The following is a 17,706-nucleotide window of genomic DNA, read 5'->3' as shown; positions in this document are numbered from 1 at the left end:
ATGTTCTAGTGCTATGTGCACTGGACAAAACACATTTTTCAAGTGTCGAGTGGCTTGGTTTTTTAAAACGGTGTAGGAATTAAGTACTTCACTCCATCTGATCTCCTTACTTCTATCCGACCCAAAATGGAATACAACTCTTCTGTGTGGGCCGGTGCTTTGAAGTCTATTTTGGAGTTACTCGACCCCGTACAGAAGAGGGCGAAGGTGTTTATCGGAATGTTGGTTGTTTTTCACTGTTCTACCGATACTACAATGGTATATGCTCTGCTGAAATTTAGGGAACTTGTTCCCGAAACCCCTAGTTTTTTACGCAACACACGTTATTCGGCAAGGGCTCTACAGGGCAATACATTACAGAGAAAATTCGTTATTTAGCCGTACTGTCCATATATGGAATAAGCATCCTACTGAAGTCCTTCCTGTCACTTTCAATATAGGAAAATTCAAATCAAATGTCCATAAACACTCCCTCTATTATCCCTGCCATAATCTATTTTCCTAGTTCCAACACAATGCATTGCATAAGTAGGGGTCATCTACTGAGTGCTGGTCCAAGAAAAAAAATAGTTTAGGAATTGTGAAACCAAAATTTACTGATTTTTTTTTAATTTTTCAGTTTTATAACATATTTTGTGCATTAATTAGACAAATAAAATTTTTCCAATAAGATTTAAAATATATTGAAAATAGAAACAGTTTAAATTTTGAAATGCTAAAGCGTAATTTTAAAAAATGTTCCCATATTTTTTTAATAAAAGTAGTAATATAAGAACATCGTAAAATTTTTGTAAAAAATCGTCTTAATAGATAAAATTTATATTATGTAAAACAAAATCGATTTTTTTTATTTACCCGCGACTTTTGGACTTTCCCGACTCTTAACTGAAAGGGCAAGACTGCTCCTGTCAACAGGAACAAACTGTGTAATTTAGTCTGTGTTTGACAACCATTGATAGCAGACTACCGCGTTTCTTGAGGAGAAAATGGAAAAAAGTGAATTTCGTCTGCCCATTAAGCATTAACTCTCCGTTAGTCGCAATCATTTTCAATCGAGACTAGTCGCAATGTATCAAATTGATATCAATAAAGATAAAGCAGCGTTTGAAAATAATATCAGCAATTTTTATTTAATAAACAACGATAATAAACGATATTAAATTTAAAAGGTCGTATTCATAAACAAATTTTAAATTTAAACAACGTTTTAAAATCAAATTTTGTATGAAAATTTTGCTTTAAGACATTATTTAAATTTAAAATTTTTTTTATGAATAAGGGGGAAAGTATTTAAAAGAGTAATACAAATAAAATTGCAGTAAAAATATATTTTTATCAAAAAATAGCTTAAAATTTAGGGGACTAAAAAAATTACAATAAAAAAATGTTTACTTGTATCAACCAGATCAGTTGCGACTAACGGAGGGTTAAAACATCACACAAATAAAGGCTATGCTTGATAAATACTATGGGAACTCTGCACCATAAATTTCAATGGTAAAAACAAGAATGGAATATGCCGAACGATCTGGAAGACCAATTGAGGTCTCTACAAAAAAAAATAAATTTCGCCCCTCAAAACCTCGAAAAAACTTATTTTTTGGAAGGAATAAAAAAAAATTGGAGAAACATTGGACAAAGTGCATAGAGCTCAAAGGAGACTATGTTGAAAAATAAAATAATTTTTTATACAAATTTTTGATCCGGTACAGCAGCATTTATCACCAAACACATTTTGCTTTCAGACGATCTGTAACTTCTAAACGGATACGCCGATTTTAATAAAAAAAAATAGGTTGATAAGTTTTGAATTTGAGTTTAATTCACGAAATGAAGTTGAGTGAATAAATTTAGTGAATTTCAGTGAATATTCAAATCTATATCAAACTCTATTGAATATAAGAAAAAATAGAAAATATGGACAAACGGAAAACTGCACCTCAGGATGATCGGAATATCGGCAAAATTTTGTGAACTGACGGATCTAAATTTATTGCCTGCAGATATATTCGACGACCACTCTCTTCTGATTGTCAAACACCGTACACTGTGAAAACCGTTAATATAGCCATGTCCGTTTGTAAGATGAAATCAACTTACCAAAGACCCAATTATGTTTCAACAAATATTATTTTCACCCCAAAATATTTTACAAAAATATTTTAAATCAACTTTCCGTAGCCCCCAAACAACTTACATACATAATTCATACATCAATATATCCGCTATATCCCGTTTCGGTTGTTATTTAAAATCGAGCAAATCGGTCCAATCGATTGATTACTAAGTCATTAATATAGACAATCTAAGGATAGATATTTCAATGACCTTTGCAACGACGTATATACATAACGCCATATTATGTCGGACCTACAATGGGTCAAAATAAAATATTTTTTAACCTGATTTTTTGTTCACCAAAAAATATTTTTTTATCATACAATTTTTCACTAGAAAATTTCTATATTCGGCTGTGCCGAATATTATATACCCTTCACAAAATTATACTTCAAAATACAAGTTTGAAATATTTTTAGGTAAACAAAATTTTTTTTTTTTCCAAAGTTGTTTTTTTAATTTGTTTAAAAAATTTTTTTTTCGAATTGTTATTTTAAGTTTTATTTTTTTTTTAAATTTCAAATTTTTTTTTTAATTTTTAATTTTTTTTTTTAATTTTTAAATTTTTTTTTAATTTTAAAAAATTTTTATTTCCGATTTTAACCCATTGTAGGTCCAACTTATATACGTCGTTGCAAAGGTCTTTGAAATATCTATCATTAGATATTCATATTGTCTATATTAATGGCTTAGTAATCCAGATATAGGTCAAAAATCGATCTTGTCCTGGTTTTTTGCTCATATCTCAGCCATTTGTGACCGATTTAGTTGATTTTAAATAGGTAACTCCTCGAAAGCATGTCTGACAGAATTATTGAAGATTTAGATCCCGATGATATCTGGGGTCTTCAGAAATTTGATTTCAACAGACAGACGGACATGGCTTAATCGACTCCGCTATCTATAAGAATCCAGAATATATATACTTTATAGGGTCGGAAAATTATATTGTGGAAATTACAAACGGAATGACAAACTTATATATACCCTTCTCACGAACGTGAAGGGTATAAAAAATTATCTTTTAAAAATTTAAAAAATTTTATTTTTAAAAATTTTAAAAGAAAAAATTTTTTAAAATGTGTTTTCCTAAAAATATTTAAAATTTTTATTTTCAAATATGTATGTATGTGTAATTTCGTGATGGGTGTATAAGATGCGGCACAGCCGAATATAGCTCTCTTACTTGTTTTTCATTAATTTACAATTATTCAAGAACATTAATAACTAATCAATCGCATTATGAAAACCTGCACTATCAGCAATGGAAAATTATATTTCAAAAAGAAACTGTTTTACCATTTTATATGCAGTTAAAGTATTTTATACTAGAAGTGTTGGCAAATCATGAGAAAAATGATAGTAAATATTGCGTTATTTTAAGCGTTTAAAAAACTACTTATGGTGGTACATATTTCAGTATTTGAAATTTCAAATTATTTTAAAATGTACATAAATAACGTTTTAACTCATAACATTTTTTTTTGGTTGTAGTATCGAATAAATTCATATTTTCACCTTCGCAGTTGGCAACTCCACAAAAAGTTAACCAAATTCCATTTGGCAATATAAAACATATGAAAGTTCTACAAAAAAAAAACATGAATTTCTGACAGTTCCCTTTTCACTTGTTTTTCGATATTCAGTCAGACCAAACGTGTGTGTTCGCAACGAAAAAATTTTATTAATCGGTGAAAAAATTAAAATATATTAAAGAAAAACATGGCTTCAATCTTAAGAACCGGCAAATTTTTGCGTTATTTTGCTGGCTTCACACGTAACGTTGTGGTAAATAGCGTACGCGATACGGAAAGTGGTACTCTTCTACAGAACACATCATGCATGTGCACACAATTTCAAAAGTAAGTATACGCCGGGAGGGTACTCCGGCTAAATAGAAAATTTCTATTTTGCCTCATTCACAACAATATGTGCACGGTAAGAAAAGCTTACGCAATAGAATAAAGAAATTTTGAAATAAAATAATTGAAATTTGAAAGTATTGTTGGAATTGTGCAAAGAAATTGTGTAATGTGAAATATTTTGTTAAAAATCAATTAAATTTGTGTCGAGTTTTATAGAGATTTTAAAGGAATTATAAAATTTGTTTTTTTCAATGACATAACCTCATTTGATTTATTTTGTTTTTTTCTATTGCTTTTACCTTAGTGGCTTTGCCAATGGTACTGCTGCTGCCAAAACTGATTTATCTTTGGACAAACAATTAAAACGTTTGGATAAGGATGTGCGACGTATTGGCCGCATATCCAGACGTGACATTGAAGATGTCTTGGAGGAAATACGCGTTACACGTTCAGCCACTAGTTCTCAGTCGTTGCTGGTCATCAGATGTTGCGGCAATTTGGTACCCGAGGAAATGCCCGAAGTACGTACCGCTTTGGTGCAAGAAATCTGGAAAACTTTGAATGCCTTAAATGTGCCCATGGACATTTCCCATTATAATGCTTTGTTGCGTGTCTATTTGGAGAACGAACATCAATTCTCACCCACTGATTTTCTAGCTGAAATCGAATCAAAGTCAATTGAACCAAATCGTGTCACTTATCAGCGTTTGATTTCTCGCTATTGCCAACAGGGTGATATTGATGGTGCCACCAGAATTTTGGAGTACATGAGAGGCAAAAATTTGCCCGTCAATGAGGCTGTGTTTAATGCCTTGATTTTGGGACATTCTCAGGTGAGTGTGATCAACTGAGGCTATCTAGTTGTTTAAATTACAATTATATTTATGCCTTTATATTTCAGGCCAATGACATGGAATCAGCTAAAGGCATTTTGGGTGTTATGAAACAAGCTGGCTTGGAACCCAGTGCCGATACCTATACCACCCTCCTCTGCTGTTTTGGCAAACATGGTGATATTGAGAGCATTACTGCTACTTTGGCTGAATGTGAGACCAAGGAGATCTTATTGTTGGACAAAGACATCTTAGATGTCATTTATCATTTAGCGGTCAATGGTCATGGTGATAAGATTGAGAGTTTGCTTACCAAATTTCATTTGTCAACTGGCTTCAATCAGGATTGCGTCAACACTATTTTGCGGTTGACCAACAGAGGATTTGAAGATGTATGCTTGAAATTGTTGCGCATCATGCCAAGAGGTACTCGTCCAGATGGCCAGGAAGTGGATGTGGGTATTTTCTTTATTAGACAATTGGTTAAAGCCAATAGGCCAGTGGAAAAGATATTGTCCATATGCAAAACATTGCAGGATGAAGGTAAGCATTTATATTATTTTTATTTTTTTAAAACAAAATTTATACGTAAATTTATTTGTTTAAAGGTTTAAACTCCAAGGCCTTGCTGATTGCCACCGAAGCAGGTTTGACACATGGCTTGGTCAACAGCACTTTGCCTTTGTTGAACGAAATGAAAAATGCTGGTTTACCCATTAGACAACACTATTTCTGGCCTTTGATTTGCTCCGTAGAACACAATCAAATCATTGATATCCTAAGAAAAATGCAAGAAGAATTCAATATGCCTCCTTCCTCTGAAACCATTAGGGAATATGTTATTCCCAATCTTAAGGAAAAGAACTGGGATAAAATTATCACCTTATTGCGTGATGCTGGCATTTCAAATGGAACAGCTGCTGCAGCTGCCAGTTACACCGCATTGGCCAGCAACCAAATCAAAGAGGCAGCTAATATTATGGAAAATTACAGCTCCATTTACAGCCATCAAATCTTCCGCCAACCTTTGATTCAGGCCTTTGGCAAAACCCAAAATTATGATGCCTTTATACGTTGTCTCCGCCAGCTGTATGAAAGTGTACAAAAGAAAGCTGCTCAAGATAAGGCCCATCCCATGCCTACTGAAAAGTCCGAACAAGTCAATGAGGAATCGGAAGCTGTTAGCGAAACTGAGGAACTTGTTGCAAAAACCACCAAAGGTACCATTGATATTGTGGGTGAAATGTTGTGTGATGTCACCTCATACTTCCGCAATGATCGCATCCAAATGTTGGAGAAATTATTACCAAAAATGGTACAACAAGGTTTCAGCATTAGCAGCCAGTGTGCTGCCAAATTATCAGAAAAATTGGGCTCGGATATGACTCCTAATATTTCGGAATTGTTGGGTAAATTGAGTTCGGGCGATTTGGAACTAAGTACTTTGAATAATAATGGCAAGAAGAGAGGCGTAGAAACATTGACTGCAGAGGGTAAGTAATTTTAAAGCATTTCAGAAAAAAAAAAAAAAAAAGATTTTTTACAAAAATAACATCTGACTGAATAACAGTATCAACAAAGAAAATATATTTTATTTATAATTTCTTTTCCAGAACTTGAACGTTTTATTGCCAATGTTGAGGCCAAAGGTGAAAATTCCAACAACCTCAAGCGCCACTTGTTGGGTGCCTGTTTCCGTAGTAAGAATTTGGAAAAAACCTTACAAGTTATTGAGCGTCTAGAAACCGAGAAATATATTTTGGGTTCCGGCACATACGCCCAATTGATTGATTTGTACACGACACACGATCGTGTTTCGGATGCTTTAGCCACCTATGAAAAAACAAAAACCAAAGACCCTGAATTTCATTTAGACAATTTGAAGACCGTTGGCATTGTTGAGCTATTGCTGAAAGAGGAACGTTTTGAGGAGGCTCTGAAATTCTTGGACAATAACAAAAAGCCCCAAACTGCAACGGAGAATGATAACAGTTACAATTATGCCTCGAAGGTGTGGCGTATTCTGAATTCTTTGGCTGAATCTGGTGATGCTGATAAATTGCAAAAAGTCTTTAATGCTTTTGTGCAAGGCAACTATATCGTGCCCAATAATGTGTTGTTGGGTCCTTTGATTAAGGTCCACTTAGTCAATGATAATATACCCAAAGCCATTGAGTCCTTTGAAAAGGTGTGTGAGGAGTACAAAGCTACGCCCTGGAAAAATGAATTGGCCCGTCGTCTCATTCTAGCCGAAGATGCCGCCAACTTGCAAAAGGTTACCGATCTCAGCACTAACATACACGGTGAAATCAACAGTTTGTACGATTTGGTGTTCTCCTTTGTGGAATGTGGTCGCATTAGACAAGCCCGCAAGATTTTAGAAACTCCCGGCTTGCGTACCCGTCCTCATCGCATTGACAATGCCTGTGAACGTTACAAAAACGAAGGCATGGTTGAACCTTTAGAAGGTTTAATTGAAGCCACCCGCGATTTGAGTCACATTGATCGCAATAAGATTTACTATAGCCTTTTGTTGAGCTACAGCAAATCCGAAGATGCCGAGAAAGCCTTGGGTTTGTGGACTAAAATGCAGGAGGATAGTATTACACCCAGTGACGAATTCCTCATCAAGTTGGCCGAACTTTTACAATCCAAAAACATGTCGATACCGTTTGTAGTGCCTCAGACTGAGAAGCAAAAAGCCAGAAAAACTAAAATTGAAGCTGTCGCCAAGGCTGCCGAGGATTCTGTCAAGAAACCTGCCGCTGCTAAGCAAACCACCACTCCACCTAAAGCCGCTTCAAATTTGACCTTATTCCGCAAATCATTAAACAACAGTGATTTGGAGGCTGCTCTTAACTATAAAACTCAATTGAAAACTTCGGAACAACCCTCCATTATGGATGTATCGCATTTGATTGAACAATTGGTGAGAGCTGATCGCCTTACTGAGGCCACCAAATATGTCAATGAACTGTTGGCCAACAAATTGTATCCCATTCCCAAAATCTTTAAATTCTATCTCAACCGTATTGCCAATGCTGGTGATTTGGAGACTTTAAAAATCGTGGGTGACCAACTGAATGATGAACAGAAGCGTATTGTTAGCTATGATAATCGCTATTGTCATGCCAACATTGTTGCCGGACAGGTAGAGCAATATTTCAAGAAATTGAGTGATGATATTGCAGCCGCTAAGACACCTGAAGATGTGACAAAATTGGCCGAGAAATTCCCCAGAGGAGGAGCTTTGGGTATTTTGGACAAACATCCCGAATTGGTAGGACAATGTAAGTATGCAAAAAGTCAAGGTGAAGGGTTTAGCACACTTTACTCGTTTTTTTATCCAAAAATTAGAACTAAGTTTAATAAATATTTCTTTTTTAGTTGAAAAGCTTGCTGAAGACTATGCCAAACACAACCAGTTGGGACCCATGAATGTCTTGTGGATCCATCTCATCTCGTCCGGCAATGAGGCTGCTTCGAAACAAATCTGGGATAAACATCTCTCCAGTGCTCCACGTCTCATGTTCCAACGTGTCTTACAAACGGCTCGCGAACAAAACGATGACAAATTAGCCCAAAACGTCATCAGCCAACTAAGAGAATCAAAAATTTCCGAAGGAGCCATTGGCAACGCCTACTCCTGCTTAATTGACATACAAACTGGCAAGGGCAATGCTGACAAGGCTTTGGAAACATTGAAGACCGCTATTAAAGACGTTTGCTTAGAGAACATTAATCGCACTGCTTTGCAGCGTCTTAAATCTGTGCTGGAAGCCGAAAAGAAAGAATTTCCCTATACGATACCCGAAAAGAAACCCACCACGGGTAAATCGATTTCTTCATCTTCGTCTAGCCAAAGCAGTGATGATGATGTAACACCCAAACGACCAGAAACTAAACCCACGAAACCTACCAAGAAAGACGAATAAGTTTATTTTGATTTGACTTAAGTTTTACGCTAATTAAGGTTTCGTTTGTTTTTTTTTACGTTTCAAACAAAACAAATAATTCATTTATCATTAGTTTATAATGATTAACAATAGTTTTTCTTTTAATACTTTTAATTCTTCTTTGCATTACTACAACGTATGTATTTCCTTTCTTGTAATTTATCATATATTAAAATTATTGTAAGTATTCATTTATATTTTTATTTTTTGTTAAAACACAATGAAAAAGTATGTTATTAGTTATTACACAAAAAAAAAGAACAAAATAAATAAAAATTGAAAAATCGATGTATTTTTTCTTTGTTAAATTGGGTTTAAGAGGATTTTTATAACCACCACCAAAATATAGAGGTTGGGTTATTATACCCTCCACATAGATCGGAATCTAGAAAAAACTTAAACAAGTGTTGTTTTTTTCACATGGTTTTTTTACTAATACATTCTCACCACTTAGGTTTTTTTTACAAGTGAGTTAGGTTTTTGACAGTAGCATTTAAAGAATCGTTGAAATTTAATTCAAATTGCAGGAATTTCTTTGGTTTTCCAAATGAAAATAATCAGTGACCATAGACAAAAAAAATATAAATCCAAAATTGATTTTTAATACATTTCACACAAATAAACCACAAAAATGAAATGCAAGTTTCAGAAATAACGGTTTTACAAAGAATTGTATAAAGAAGCTTCATTTTGATAATACAGTAAGTAGTTTCTATTGTTTTTACCTTCTCATGTAAATTTAAAATTATTTGAGTTAGGGGCTTTCTACATGAGACCAACGATATATAAAAACCAAACTAAAACGAATTTCTAAATTCTGGAGAATTTTCAATTTTGTATGGCCGTGGAAAACATGTATACCAAATAGGTATTATCGAATTCAGAAATTCGAAATTTTTCGTTTCGTCTCAATAGTTAATTAGTTAAGTTTTAAGCTCGTAAATTGAATTAATAATATGAAAATCTTAAAAAAAGTGTTATTTTAATAACTAAAATAAGTTTTGACTTTGTTCAATTTTATTTATAATATTTATTTAATTTATATCATAATTATTTAATTTATTTTATATTTAAATTTTTTAATGTAAACTATTTTTTTTAAGTAGAAATTTACAACCGATTATGGCCAATAGGCTAGGTTGTTGAAAATAAATAATAATATAATATAATATTGTGAAAATAACTTTATTTATTTTATAATTCATTAATTTTGTTTATTATTATCAATCATGTTAATTATAAAAACCTATCATTTTATTTCGCCTTGCCAACCAAAATTTGTGTTGCCAACTCACTGCAATATGTAATTTTTGTAACTAAACAGTCTGGCATCTCCAAACAGTTGGCATATCTTGTGAGAGCGACTTGTCGGCAAAAAAGTTAAATTTATACATTTTAATTTTTCGCTTGTTTTAAACGTTTATTGAAAATATCCTGAATATAAAATAAACAAATTAGATAACAGCGACACAAATGTCGAAAAGTGATTCTGAAAGTAACTCCTCCAGCGGCAGCGATTCGTCGTCAGCCTCCAGCCATCAACAAAAATCAAGCGCTGACGAAGGCCACGATGGAAAAAATGTGGTAGAGAAGAAAAAATTTAAAACTAAGCAAAAACTTGAAAAGGACTCGAAAAAGCAAAAAGAAAAAAGCTCGGAGACTATGGATAAGAAAGACAGAACTAAGGAGCAAAACAACGAACAAAAAAAAGTGTGTGTGGAAAAGAAAAACCATGAGAAATCTGCTAAGGACAAAAAAGCACATAAAAAGAAAAAGCATTCAAGTGCGGAGTCCTCATCATCTTCATCATCGTCTTCAGATTCTCCTTCCTCCTCGGACAGCAGCAGTAGTGAGGGTGAGATCTCTTCAACGGACTCTTCGTCTAGTGAAAGTGAAGGGGAACGTAAACAAAAAAATAAATCAAAAACGGATGAAGCAAGCAAAACACAAAAGGATAAAGAAGAAAAGTTGCAAGATAAAAATATAGCCAAAAGTCCTAAAGAAACTATGGAAGAGGCAAACAACGATAATACTGTTAAAGCTGATAAAGTAAATTCCAAAAAGCTTGATAAAGAAAAGGAAGAAGCTATCCCCACAGCTGTAGAGGATGAACAACCTAAAGATGAAGCTAAAGGTATTATAGAACAAGAAGATGGTGAAATACCTGAAGGGGAAGCTGATGTCAACAACGAAAAGGTAAGATTTTTAATTTTCTATTAAACTATTTATTTAAATTTTTCTCTATATCTATCTCTACAGAAAATTTCACCCTCTGTTGAAGATCAACAAGATTCAAATGGATCAAGCTCAAGTAAACTTAAAAGTATAGTAGGCAAATCCTATCAAGTCAAAGCTCGTTCCAAATCCAGATCGAGATCGCGCTCAAAAACCCCTGAAAATGGAAAAGATCGGAGCAGGTCACCTCAAAACAGCAGAAACAAACGATCAACCAAAAGCCATTCGCGAGAACCTCAACACAAAAGACGTTCTAGATCAAGATCGAATACACGATCACGTTCGCGATCTTTGTCTAAAGAAAGACAACGTTCAGAGCGTCGTCATGAACGTAGACGTTCACCTTCAGAAGAGTATGAAAAGAGAAAATCTAGACGTTCAGAGTCTTTGGAAAGACGACGCGAAGAACGCAAAAAAAGACATGCCGAACGAGATGAAGAGGACAAGGTTAAACGTACGAAAAGAGACGAAGAAAACGTGGAAAGGCGAGAAAAAGAGCTTAATAAGCCAGATGGAGATCCTGATAAAGTAAATGAATTGGATAACACCACTGTAACTGATCCAAAAGCCAAGATTACCGAACGTCAGCGAAAAACCGTTGATTTACTAACCTCACGTACTGGTGGTGCATACATACCACCAGCTAAATTGCGTCTTATGCAAGCTGAAATTACCGACAAAGCCTCGGCTGCTTATCAGCGTATTGCTTGGGAAGCTCTTAAAAAATCCATACACGGTTACATTAACAAAGTCAATGTGGATAATATAGCCATTATTACACGGGAACTGTTAAAAGAAAATATTGTGCGTGGTCGTGGTCTTCTTTGTCGTTCCATAATACAAGCCCAAGCGGCTTCGCCCACTTTCACACACGTCTATGCCGCTTTGGTGTCCATCATAAACTCTAAATTTCCCAATATCGGAGAATTACTGCTAAAACGTTTGGTTATACAATTTAAGCGAGCCTTCAGACGTAACGACAAGGCCGTGTGTTTGTCTTCCTCACGTTTTGTAGCCCACTTGGTTAATCAACGTGTGGCTCATGAAATTTTAGCCTTGGAAATTTTAACTCTTTTAGTAGAATCGCCCACCGATGATTCGGTCGAAGTGGCAATAGCTTTCCTTAAGGAGTGTGGCATGAAACTGACTGAGGTATCTTCGAAGGGCATTGGAGCCATCTTTGAAATGTTGAAGAATATCTTGCACGAAGGTAAACTAGATAAACGTGTACAATATATGATTGAGGTGGTTTTCCAGGTGCGTAAGGATGGTTTTAAGGATCATCAGTCTGTTATAGAGTCACTGGAGTTGGTGGAGGAAGATGATCAATTTACACATTTGCTAATGTTGGATGATGCCACAAACACTGAGGATATGTTGAGTGAGTATGAAATTTGAACTGGTTTTTTCAATAAAACTAATGTTCTAAAATAAATTTATTATTATCTTTATCTGTTAGATGCTTTTAAATTCGATGAGGAATATGCCGTCAATGAGGAAAAGTACAAAGGCCTGAGTAAAGAAATACTGGGTAGTGACGCATCGGATTCTGGTGGCTCCGGTTCTGGTTCGGGCAGTGGATCAGATTCTGATTCATCCGATTCGGATGATGATGAAAAGGGCGAAGGTAAACCTACTGCAGAAGAAATTATTGACAACACCGAAACCAATTTAATAGCTCTACGGCGCACCATTTACTTGACCATCAACTCAAGTTTGGATTACGAAGAATGTGCCCATAAACTTATGAAAATGCAATTGAAACCGGGTCAGGAAATCGAACTTTGTCACATGTTCTTGGATTGTTGTGCCGAACAAAGAACCTATGAGAAATTCTATGGTTTGTTGGCACAACGTTTCTGTTCGATTAATAAAATCTATATAGAACCATTTGAAGAGATTTTCAAAGATACCTATCAGACCACCCATCGCTTGGATACGAATCGTTTGCGAAATGTGAGTAAGTTTTTTGCCCATTTGTTATTCACCGATGCCATTAGTTGGGATGTTTTGGAGTGTATTAAGCTCAATGAAGAAGACACTACCTCCTCGAGTCGCATTTTTATAAAAATTTTATTCCAAGAATTGGCCGAGTACATGGGTCTAGGTCATTTGAATAGGAAACTAAAGGATGAAGTATTGTTGGAAAGTTTAGCTGGTCTCTTTCCCAAAGATAACCCTAGAAACACTAGATTTTCTATTAACTTCTTTACCTCCATTGGTTTGGGTGGCCTAACGGATGAGTTGAGGCAATTTTTGAAAAATGCTCCCAAGTCGGTGCCCGCTATAAATGCAGAAATTTTAGCTAATAAACCCATAAATGTGGCGAGTTCATCCTCTTCTACCACATCGTCATCCTCCTCAACATCATCCTCAAGTTCGAGTGAATCCTCATCTGATTCTTCATCCTCAGATTCAGATAGTGCATCATCCTCCGACTCTGAAGTGGATAAAAAGAAACGCAAAGGAAAAAAACTAAAGAAGTCTAAGAAATCAGCATCATTGAAAAAGAAGCAAAAAGAAAAGTTAAAGAAAAAGAAAAGTAAATCTAAGAAAACGAATAAAAAACTTAAAAAGTCCAAAAAACAGGAAAGCTCCTCCTCTTCTGAATCAGATTCTGAATCTTCATCCAACAATGAAAGCAGCGATAGTGAATCAAGCGCAAGTGAGAACGAAAAACGTAAATCCAAAAAGAAGAATAAAGACAAATCTAAGCATAAAGATAAAGCAAGTAAAAAACCTAAAAAGAAATCCAAAAAATCTGATAGTGACAAAGAGGACGATTCCTCTGAGCAGGAGGAAATTAATCAAAGAAAAAAACCAGAAACTGAAAATGGATTTGACGGCACAAAAGACAGACGAGATTATGAGTATAATGAAAATAGAAGAGTTAATAACGATAACAAAAATGAACGTCCTAAAAGAGCTGAGCCTCAACGACGAGACAGCGAAGTTGAAAGACGTCGAGAGGAGCGAGAAAAACGTCACCGGGAAAAAGAACAGACTCGCGATCGCGACAGAAAACGTTCCCGTTCAATTTCTCAAACTCGTGAACGACGAGATGAACGTGTGGTAAGAGAGGATAGAGATCGTAGAAATCGGGATGGTGAACGAGATCGTGATTCGGAGCGTCGTAGAGACCGTAAACGCTATGAAGACCATAAAAGCCGCAGCCGTAGCCGAGAACGCAGCAACTACGTTAAAAGAGACCGAGATTATGATCGTTCAAATGCACGCAATACTTCCAAGGAACGTGGGTGATATTTAATGAATTTTAATTGAACAACTAAAGGATTTATTAAGAATAACGATAAATTTTTACCCTGTACAAAACTTTAACCATTTTACGTTTTTTTTGTGTATTGTATTTAAATATTTCTATAAAAAAACATGGACTAAAATAAATTGATAATAAAAACATAAAATCGTTTACATTTATTTTAAATTTTGATTATACTCTTGCATTATAGCTCTAAACTCATTAACAGACATTTGGCAAGTGGCCTCGCCACATTTTTTGGCCCAAGCAAACTGCCAAACCTGTTCAAAGTTTTGCGGCAAGAGACGTTTAAATATACGTTTCAATTCTTCTTTTGGGCGTAAAACTTCAAAATCACTCGGCACCAAACCATAGTGCATGGGAATATCTGGAGTTATAAGATCACTGGCTCTAGTACGATCATCATCATTATTTTGTTTATGTGATACAGGCTCTAAAGGTACGGTTGTTTGCCGATCACTGCACAATAAACGATAAGTGGTTTGTTTGTCTTCATCCCGTTTAAGCTCTTTGGATAAAACAGACTTTCGCGGCAGGGGATATTGAATATGTAACATTTTCCAAAATTCCTTTAAATCAACCAGCTCTGAAGCTTCATTGTCGTCTTTCATCATCTCAAAATGTGTAATGGCCAAACGAATTTTTTCTTCATTGGCGTGAATTCGTAGAGTTCGTAATGTTTTCATAATAGATTGAAATGCTATGAAGCCGGTTTCCTTTTCGTCGTATTTATTAAGAAGCAGTTTCAAATCGTTCATGTGGAAATCGGTACGATTAAAGAGCAAACGTCGCAACTTATTGATGTATGAAATGGCTTCAATAATTTTGGTATTTTTCGCACATGGCTCGACATTTTCAATTAGGGTACGAACATCACATTTGGAGCGATTTTTTGTTTGTATTCCAAACGTTAGATGGGGATCCAGATTTAAATTGTAACTGATAGGTGCATAATTGAAACTAATGAAATGTATTAAGATGGCTATATTCGGCTATGCCGAATCTTATATACCCTTCAACAAAGTATACTAAACTTGTTTCATTTGAAAGTTTGGGCTGTAGGCAAGCCAATCACGATAAGAGTGAATATATACGACGTCCACTAACTTCTGCCTTTTAAACAATATATAAAAAAAATATGCATTATCAACAAATGAATGCCATTTTACGGCAAAATGTGCGATTCGGATAGGTAATTAGTACATTGTATTTGGACGTTCTAGAAAAACATGTAATTGCATAAAAAACCACCCTCTAGAAAAATTTGGAAATTAAAAACGGAATGACAAACTTATATGTAACCTTACCACTCATGGGTATTAGGGTATTATAATAAAGAAAACTCTTAAAGAACTCACCGGTCTATTCTTTCTCCCAGCTGACCTGCAGTACGATCTTGAAACAGTTTCTGAGCCTTGTTAATGGCCACCATACGATCACATTGTTGTAAACATTTCTTAACCATTATACCCGTTTTATCAACATTATTTGATAATCCAAATACAGCATGAGGATTGAAATGTGGATTGTAACTAAAAAAAAGTAATTAATTAATAAATATTTAAAACATCCTTAACATTTAAAAACATTTACTTTCTATTAATTCTCTCTGAAGGCAAATAATGTTTATGCGATATTAAGTACTTGTCGTGCCATTTTAAAAAATCTCTTTTTACTTCTTCTGGCGTTTTATCTGGGCAAATTAAGTCGTATGCTCTTTCAGATTTATCGTTTTTCAAGCCATAAGTAAAATTTTCATTAGTAAATTCTTGAGGTTTTGATTGCAAAGGGAAAGCTTGTCCTAATTCGGGCTTTTTGAAGAACATATCCTCGGAAAATTTCTCCCTAAAGGCAACAAAACGACTTTTTTTAGATTCGGGACTTAAAAGCTCCTTTAAACTTTCGGTGGGTAAAAATTGGGAATATCCTAAGCTAGTATTTGCTTGAGATTGTTGGCGCTGTTTTTGACACTTCAAATTCATTATATTAAAGGCTGCCTCCTCGGTGGAACATATCTTTAAGGTATCACCCACTGTTTCTTGAGATAATAATAATTTCCCTGCTGTTTGGATGTCGGGATTGCGATCTATGTATTTGCCTTCATTTGACATTATGAAATTATTAAATAGTTGGTAGAATTTAGGAAATTAATTAAAATTTATTAGAAAATAGGTATATATTTGAAATAAAATTTATATTTTTTTAACAAAAATGCAAATAAGTATTACCTTATTTTGTTTTTATTTAAGATTAGCTACCGATTCGAAACGTTTAAAAAATAACAGTAATTGCAATTATTTTGGTAACGGTAGCATTCATTCTTGAATTTAAAGATAACAGAAGACACACATTTTAAAGTTATTTTATATTTTACACTAACACTAACGTTACATTTGAATTCATGTTCCCTTTTCACAGGTAAAACAAGTGCATTTCTATGTATGACTGAAATTCAACTTGTTTTGTACTTGGATTCCAGCAAAAATGCTTATTGGGATGATTATAATTTATATAATTTTTACCGCCATAATTTATTCAATTTTTACCGTATCAAACTGACAATACGATTACTCATATTCTTTTTACGATTACATAAACTTCGAGTACTTGAAAACTAAATAAACCGACTACTCATTACAAATTTGTACAATTCAGTCAGTGTTGCCAATTTTGATGATTTATACCCAAATAGAGGATTTTTTGGTAAATGGGGATAGTTTGATGATCTAACGTTCAAGTTTTGCTTGATTGCTGTAAAGTAGGCTGCACGCAACAATTTTACTTTTCAAGATGCTGTCAAATAATGTTTTGATCATAGACTAACATAGACCCGAATCAGCTGTTTTTAGCAACATGGCGGAGGCAAACAAAAAAAATTTACGAACAATTAACAAAAGAAAATGTATAATAAACCACGGTAGATTTAAAAGAGGGACAAACATATTAATTTATCTTTCTATATCTCGTCTCACACACTCATCGATTTTTTACTACATTTTATTTTTTCTCTCGCTCTAAGATCTGCCTTAATGGCGGAATTAAAAAATTTTAAAAAAATGTAAACAAAACCATACGGTTCGAAATTACTTGTTTGACAGCTGTCAATGGTCTCTTATCTGTAATAATCTGTGGTTTTGATATTATAATATCACCCTATTCAATGATTAATTAAAAAAAGTCTTAAACCACACTATTGTTTCTCCTTGATCTATGGATTTGTTGAGATTGAACAATATTTGATTATTTTCAGCATTTACATAAATAATTTTAAATGCTGATATTTTTTTTCTGTGTAGAAATAATACTGTAATTTTAAGCAGAAAACTTATAAAGAAATTCCCCGACAAAAAATATCCCGGTAATTTCTAGAAACTATTACTTTTAATTTCCGGAAAATTTTTCCCGATTATCTATCCTAG

The 17,706-nt window shown here is 34.2% G+C and overlaps 3 protein-coding genes across 3 annotated transcripts; 2 read left to right on the top strand and 1 right to left on the bottom strand.

Moving 5' to 3' along the window:
- Positions 1–3,764: 3,764 nt before the first annotated feature.
- On the top strand, positions 3,765–9,060 carry bsf (bicoid stability factor). Its single transcript, XM_065502512.1, has 6 exons — positions 3,765–3,980; positions 4,288–4,816; positions 4,885–5,359; positions 5,425–6,309; positions 6,430–8,106; positions 8,204–9,060. The coding sequence occupies exons 1-6, from the start codon at positions 3,841–3,843 to the stop codon at positions 8,749–8,751; spliced, it is 4,254 nt and encodes a 1,417-aa protein (XP_065358584.1). The 5' UTR covers positions 3,765–3,840; the 3' UTR covers positions 8,752–9,060.
- A 1,068-nt stretch (positions 9,061–10,128) lies between these two features.
- On the top strand, positions 10,129–14,432 carry ncm (nucampholin). The gene is made up of 3 exons (XM_065502632.1): positions 10,129–10,968; positions 11,032–12,388; positions 12,467–14,432. Exons 1-3 carry the CDS (start codon positions 10,246–10,248, stop codon positions 14,266–14,268), a joined length of 3,882 nt encoding a protein of 1,293 aa, XP_065358704.1. The 5' UTR covers positions 10,129–10,245; the 3' UTR covers positions 14,269–14,432.
- Positions 14,413–16,439, bottom strand: LOC135952625 (EF-hand domain-containing family member B-like). Its single transcript, XM_065502633.1, has 3 exons — positions 15,881–16,439; positions 15,646–15,819; positions 14,413–15,226 (listed from the first exon to the last, which is right to left on the bottom strand). The coding sequence occupies exons 1-3, from the start codon at positions 16,396–16,398 to the stop codon at positions 14,443–14,445; spliced, it is 1,476 nt and encodes a 491-aa protein (XP_065358705.1). The 5' UTR covers positions 16,399–16,439; the 3' UTR covers positions 14,413–14,442.
- Positions 16,440–17,706: the final 1,267 nt, after the last annotated feature.

The sequence above is a fragment of the Calliphora vicina genome, chromosome 2 (assembly GCF_958450345.1).
Source record: "Calliphora vicina chromosome 2, idCalVici1.1, whole genome shotgun sequence".
In the NCBI taxonomy this organism is placed as follows: domain Eukaryota; kingdom Metazoa; phylum Arthropoda; class Insecta; order Diptera; family Calliphoridae; genus Calliphora; species Calliphora vicina.
Note: the sequence above shows the minus strand (reverse complement) of the source record. Positions and strands in the feature narration are given on the sequence as shown.

What these genes read in the sequence shown, in the direction of transcription:
- bsf (XM_065502512.1), top strand. Translation starts at nt 3,841, where the DNA reads ATGGCTTCAATCTTAAGAACCGGCAAATTTTTGCGTTATTTTGCTGGC. An exon ending in TGATTTTGGGACATTCTCAG is followed by an intron (nt 4,817 to 4,884) that starts GTGAGTGTGATC and finishes TTTATATTTCAG; the next exon opens with GCCAATGACATGGAATCAGC. An exon ending in TCCCGAATTGGTAGGACAAT is followed by an intron (nt 8,107 to 8,203) that starts GTAAGTATGCAA and finishes TTTCTTTTTTAG; the next exon opens with TTGAAAAGCTTGCTGAAGAC.
- ncm (XM_065502632.1), top strand. Translation starts at nt 10,246, where the DNA reads ATGTCGAAAAGTGATTCTGAAAGTAACTCCTCCAGCGGCAGCGATTCG. An exon ending in CTGATGTCAACAACGAAAAG is followed by an intron (nt 10,969 to 11,031) that starts GTAAGATTTTTA and finishes CTATCTCTACAG; the next exon opens with AAAATTTCACCCTCTGTTGA. An exon ending in AAACACTGAGGATATGTTGA is followed by an intron (nt 12,389 to 12,466) that starts GTGAGTATGAAA and finishes TTTATCTGTTAG; the next exon opens with ATGCTTTTAAATTCGATGAG.
- LOC135952625 (XM_065502633.1), bottom strand. Translation starts at nt 16,398, where the DNA reads ATGTCAAATGAAGGCAAATACATAGATCGCAATCCCGACATCCAAACA. An exon ending in TCAGAGAGAATTAATAGAAA is followed by an intron (nt 15,820 to 15,880) that starts GTAAATGTTTTT and finishes ACTTTTTTTTAG; the next exon opens with TTACAATCCACATTTCAATC. An exon ending in CTGGGAGAAAGAATAGACCG is followed by an intron (nt 15,227 to 15,645) that starts GTGAGTTCTTTA and finishes TGCACCTATCAG; the next exon opens with TTACAATTTAAATCTGGATC.